At 32.8% G+C, this 6265-nt stretch overlaps 1 protein-coding gene across 2 annotated transcripts; it reads left to right on the top strand.

Annotated features, from left to right (window-relative positions):
* Nucleotides 1–2991: 2991 nt before the first annotated feature.
* si:ch211-113d11.6 (uncharacterized) lies at nucleotides 2992–4753 on the top strand. 2 transcript variants are annotated; one of them, XM_058798769.1, is made up of 3 exons: nucleotides 2992–3123; nucleotides 3948–4097; nucleotides 4224–4753. In XM_058798769.1, exons 2-3 carry the CDS (start codon nucleotides 3957–3959, stop codon nucleotides 4656–4658), a joined length of 576 nt encoding a protein of 191 aa, XP_058654752.1. In that variant the 5' UTR covers nucleotides 2992–3123; nucleotides 3948–3956; the 3' UTR covers nucleotides 4659–4753. The 2 variants fall into 2 exon arrangements, with proteins under 2 accessions (XP_058654752.1, XP_058654753.1); XM_058798770.1 differs by lacking the exon at nucleotides 2992–3123 and adding an exon at nucleotides 3628–3705.
* The last annotated feature ends 1512 nt before the right edge of the window (nucleotides 4754–6265 follow it).

The following is a 6265-nucleotide window of genomic DNA, read 5'->3' as shown; positions in this document are numbered from 1 at the left end:
TTTAATGACCAACAACCCCCCCAAAAAAGAAGAAACAAAAACACGCGCTCACACTCACTATGCCCTCAGACAAGCTCCACAAAACGACAACGCATGCGCAGAGAGAGAGAGAGAACTCTATTTCAAAGCACTATTTTGTGGTTTTCATATAAAGCACAATACACCGTTTCTTAAGATATGGCAACAACAAGAAAAAAAAAAACGAAAAAAAAAAAAAAACACTGATTGGATTATTCTCTTTTGTGTCATGTTCAGGGCTAGAGATTATATCTTGACCCAGACATGCTTGACAGGTGAACTGTCTCGTTTAGATGAATTAAACATCAGAGGGCAGTCTGACTCTCTCAAGATCACTTGTCCCGCTGATTCACCACTATGAGAGCAGTAAATGTGCTCACGTAGATGCTTTCTTATTTTTATGAATTAATAATCCCTCTTGTTACAATTCAGATAATCCCACCATAGTTCAAAAACAGAGAGAAAAAAAAAAGATCAGTTCAAATATAGTGCAAAAGACATTCTGGAGGTTTAACATGTGATACACTGAAACCAAAGAATTTTGCTGTCATTTTAGTAGCTGTATTTCCCTTTTAGCATGAGCATGGCATAAATGTGCCATAGCCTAAAACATTACCACCATCTCTGGAATTAAAATATATTCACACTAAACTCAAATGTCTGAGACTACTAGTGAAAATGCTTATATTTTGTATTCTTATTTAAATTGTTTTATCAGCATAACCAAAAAGTTAAAAAGTTGAGTTGCGAACATTAATTTGCGAATTTCCTGATATTCAGTTTGTTTTTAAAAAAGAAGCATTCCAGTTGCATGAACTCCTCATTTTTAAAAACATGATGATTGTGTGTTTTATCTCCCCCTAGTGGAGAATCAAATGCTTACTTGCATTCCAGGATTACAATACTAACACTGTCCACACGGGGGCTAGACTCAAGGATTTTCCTTAATTTCACAATATATGAACACAACACAAACCAAAGAGATATCCACATAGCCCACTGATGACGTTCTTTTGTGTTAATTGTGATAAGTCTTTGGTTTAGCTGTCATGTGGAGGCTTTAACTGTAATTTTGATTCCTATGGGTAGGGCTATGTAACAATAAAATGATTTATGTAAGTTACTGAGAGAATTCCTTCCTTGTTCTATTAGAGATATGCACTGAATTTAACACATTTAATTATGTAACCCTGGACCACAAAACCCAATTTTTTGAAATTGAGATTTATACATCTGAAAGCTGAACGAATAAGCTTTCCATTTATGTATGGTTTGTTAGGATCGGACAATATTTGGCCGAGAGACTATAATTAGAAAATCTGGAATCTGAGGGTGCAAAAAAAAAAAAAAAAATATTGAGAAAATCACCTTTAAAGTTGTCCAAATGATGTTCTTAGACATGCATATTACTAATCAAAAATTAAGTTTTGATATATTTATGGTAGGGAATTTACAAAATATCTTTATGGAATATGGAATATGAATATGGAATATGATCTTTACTTAATATCCTAATGATTTTTGGCATAAAAGAAAAATCTATAATTTTGCACTAATTACCACATAAAATAACATTCTCTGACTTTATATGAAGCCTGGTCAAGTCCTTGTGAAAAAAGTGCACTTAATTGTATTGAATGTGCACTTGTAGTGTACCTCAAAAAAGATTTGAAGATAATATTAATTAAATAAATAGCCATTTATATGTACTTAAAGATAGTACACTTTCATGACTGTTTCATAACACGCAAGTATACACTTTAAAATGTGTAGTGTGTAATAATTGTCAAATTAAAATTTTAAGTACATTTTAAATCAAAAGTTTTGCCACTTTTGGTGTTCTAAAAATGCATTTGTTTGATTACCATATTTCATTGTAATGTGTAATTTGATTGAATTTAAATGTACTACATTGCAGCTTCATCATTACAAAGATGTAGTTACAAATATATTTAAATTTGACACACGTTTCAATAGAAATTACATTAAAGCATTTTAGTTTACATAACAGTACATTTTAACCATTGACAAGGATTGAAGTAATTATGAAATTACAAATAAAGATGACCTTAAGTCCTATTTTTTAAGTCTTTTTTACTTTATTTGAACATGCAGTAGATAAAATGTTACATTGTAAGTCATCCAACCAATATCTTTTTTTAAATCCAGCCATCATTTTAATGTTTATGCAAACAAAAAGTGCATAATTTTTTGGTTTTCGATATAAAACTGAAATGATTTCAGTTTGTGTGAGTACTTTTTGAACACACACATAATACTGTGATAATATTGATAACTGTGATCATTTTGGTCTCTATAATTGTAATATGAAGTTTTCATAAAGTTTCATCTCGACATGCGACAGAAATGGAGAAAAAACCTTGGGAAATCAGGCTTAATCTGGTGACCAGATCTCCTCAGGCCTAAGCGAACGAACACAATGTGATAATGAATGTGGTGGGAAAGGAAGAGTTGTAGTTTATCCAGCAGGTTGAAATATGAAGAGCTACCATTTTTTGTTCAATTTGAACAGTTTAGTAGTAGTAGGAGTCACCACCAATCTGCTGTGTTTAATCCTATACCATACCTCCGTATGATTGATTTTCTCTCCAAATTATTTCAACATGCAGGCATAATTATTATTTACTGTAATTGCTGTGAATGTACCTTTGTATAGGAATTCCCTTTTTGTATAGAAAATCTTGTGGTTTTGCACTAGCTATATACATAAAAACAGTGAAATGTTTATTGATGTAGTTAAGCCACACTTTGTTTTACAGGCTGCAGTGCCGTGTTCAAATGAATAGTTTGACATTTAGCAATATCACTCTATAATACTTCACCGTTTACCCTATGACAAGGAAATGCTATTCACTAAAACAAACACTCTGTCTGAACTGGATAAGCATATTGTGCAAGTTCTACAATGAATATATTACACTGACTGGCAGGATTGTGTTGACAGTCATTGGGTGTGTTTGAGAGTGCAGTATATCTAGAACTGACACATTTCTCCAAAATAATCTGGAACAAAGGACCTGAACTGAGACGAGATTTGTGAGATTTCACTATTTTTATCATCACTGCGTTTTCGCTGCTAATAAGGTAAGTAAAAATAATGCTGTGTGAATCAATTAATAAATATTATTTTCCAATATAACATGTAAATATTACAAATAAGGATTAAGAAACATATTGCACTCATGCCTTTTATTGCTATATGTTATTGTAAAATATATTAAAGTGCAATTTTCAAATGTGTCATGTTTTTACTCTTTATTTATAGGCCAACTGTATTTTAAATCATTGCATCACTTAACAAATAGCCTGTAACTTTTATAAACTGTTTCAAATCTCTTCCGAGTAGTCATTTATTAGCCCACCTGAAGTGGGGAACAGTATGTTACAGTAGTAGAGCAGCTATACGTGGGCCTTTTTCTGCCTGGGTTCTTGAGTGAGAGACAGATTACATAATTACGTATTCGCCAGAATGACCTCAACTCAACAAGTTGCATGTTTTAAGGAAGTGATAACTTCCGGAAAGACTTTTGTGGGAAATCCATTATGGTGAAAGTTCTTGCTGTCATTGTGACATTTTCGCAGTTGCTTTGTGTATCCAGTGCATAAATAAATAAATGTGAACTGTGTATTTCACCAAAATCATTTAAACATCCTTAAAAAGCTGATGTGAGTAATGAAGACTTGTTCTTTTTTTGTTCTTTCTTTCTGTTTAAGTGTTTAATGACAACATTTTGTTAGGTTTATGCTTAAAATAATAACACCATTTCTAAATTAACACCATATTTACTTTTGTAACTTAAAAGAGCATGAAACAGAGCAGAGTACTGAATGTAAACAATACATGTGGAATGCCAGTATCAATATAATCATAAACTTTCATCTGAATCTACTTCTAAAACTTTTCACAGTTGAACAGAATGGTTCAAAAGACGATGGTCTTTCTCTTCATGCTGATTGGATGCTCACAGGCTTTTCCGTACCACAGTGTCCCCACTGAGGATAATGTAATGAAAGATGCTGACAAGATAGAGAGAGAAAGAAGAGATGTTATGGCAAGTGTAAGTGCCTCGTATATCTGCTGATTCCCTATAGTAAATTATGTAGTTTTACTGCTTCAAGTTAAACACATATGAAGTTACTGTGACATTTAACTGAAAGAAATGACTTGTATACTTTCTCTTTAGGGTGCTGATTTTACTCCACCAGTGTGCCGTGTGGTAAATGAGAGTTTGGACTGTTCTTCACCAGCTGGAAATGCAACCTGGGAAGTGAATTATATCATGTCAGATGGCGCTGGTTCAGGAATTGATTCCCCCTCTTTTTCTGCCACTGAGTCTTGTGAAGGCAACGCCACCTTTTTTATCGAATTAAATGTGACTGTAGATGAAAATGGCTACAATGCAACCACTGTGAAATACACTGGTCCTTGCTGTTTCCAAAATGTGGAGATTTCTGTTGTGGACAAGGCAGGTAACAAGGCAAAGTGCCCTTTCAATATCAAACGCCCTTTAACCACAATCAGCCCAATGACGGTCAGTCCCACGTCCAGCAGCTTCACCACAACCATCTCTCTTTGGTCAAGTTTAATACTGATGGCACTTAAATCTATGTTGCTTTAACATAGATGTGGACTTTCTACACTTTATGGAAATATATACACTAAGTTGACTTAACTTAAAAAAATTGAGGAAACCCGTTGCCTTAAAATTTTTAAGTAAATGATAATTAAAAAAAATAAGTTAATGGAATTGTCAAGTTCACTTAACTTTTTTTTTTTTTTTAATTATTATGTACTTAATAATTTTTAGGCAACGGGTTTCCTCAGTTTTTTTAAGTTAAGTTTTTCTATATTTATGTATCTAGAGCATTAGAAAATACAGTCAAACTTATGAAAGTAGAATTATGTATTATTTGGTCTGTCTTATATTGTACTTAATAAAGTGTTTTACTTAAAAATTTGTTTTAATTTAAGCTCATGTACAATACTAATCTCACATTCATTCATGCTCTTTATTTCAAGCAATTCTATTACAGTGCTCACTGTGAGGGAATTTATTTAAAAGACCACCCTGACTTGTGTGTAAGAGAGGCATTTAAGCCTACTGTTTATTTTCCAGACAAGTTTGTATATACATATACTGCAAGATATACATCATTTTTAAAAATGAAGAGGAATCATAAACAAGTGGACATAAACAGCGTGACGAGGCAGTAAATAGATGCACCATTCTCTTTCTGTTGTACTTTACACGCTTGTGTTTCTTCTGACATAAAGGACATTTGGACATTTTCACTGACGTGAACTTCATCCTTATTACAAATTCATCAGGTCTAAAATGTTCAAAAACTATTAAAACGAATACTTCTAGTATGAAGGACCAAGGGACAGACAATAAATCTTCCTCAGGAAAAAAATCCTTAACATTTAAGGCATTAAGATACTGCTAAATAAGGCATTATGTTATAAAACACTGTAGGAGTTCAATCGCTACATAGAATAATCTTCAGTGCTTTTATAAGAAGTCCTAGTTCTCCTTGCTAGGTCAAGGTTCAAAAATATATGAACAAGGATATCACACTCATTTTTACACATGGTTTTATGATTCGTCTAATTAAATCATTAAAAACCTCTGACGTAAATCGCAAATTTAGTCACAATATTTCAACAGTCAAACATTTGGATGGCATTAAATGACAAAAGCACCAGAGAAAGTGCTGTTCATTGGAATGAACTCTGCTAAACAGATTAAACACTGACAACATATTGAGCAAGATATGAAATGTTCCTGGTAGGTTATGAATGTTTATACCTCTGGGTGAGAGGGCTTAGGTGTGTCTGAGAGATTTGCTTTTATAGGGGTGACATAAACTGATTCAGAAAGGACAAGGATCTTAAAAATCTTCACTGAGGATTCGTCATTTATATTAGTAAGTAAAAAAACAGACAGGTGCTCTTTGTTGATTAATTAGTCAGTTATTCTCTGCTAAATACTGCAATTCATGACATATACATTTTATTACACTGTTAAAAATTTTCCTGTTAAAAAACAGTAAAGAACTGGCAGGTTGGTTGCCAGCAAGTTGTTGTAAAATTAACAGTATCTTACTGTTAGTTAAAATTACAGTTGGCTACTGTTTATTAAAAAATAGTAAAGCACTGGCAGCACGGTTGCCAACAAGTTACTGTAAAATTAACTGTGCAATATTGTATCCAATGGATGTGGAA

Source organism: Onychostoma macrolepis, chromosome 14 (genome assembly GCF_012432095.1).
Source record: "Onychostoma macrolepis isolate SWU-2019 chromosome 14, ASM1243209v1, whole genome shotgun sequence".
NCBI lineage: Eukaryota > Metazoa > Chordata > Actinopteri > Cypriniformes > Cyprinidae > Onychostoma > Onychostoma macrolepis.
The sequence above is the reverse complement of the archived record's forward strand: the minus strand, read 5'-3'. Positions and strand labels throughout refer to the sequence as shown.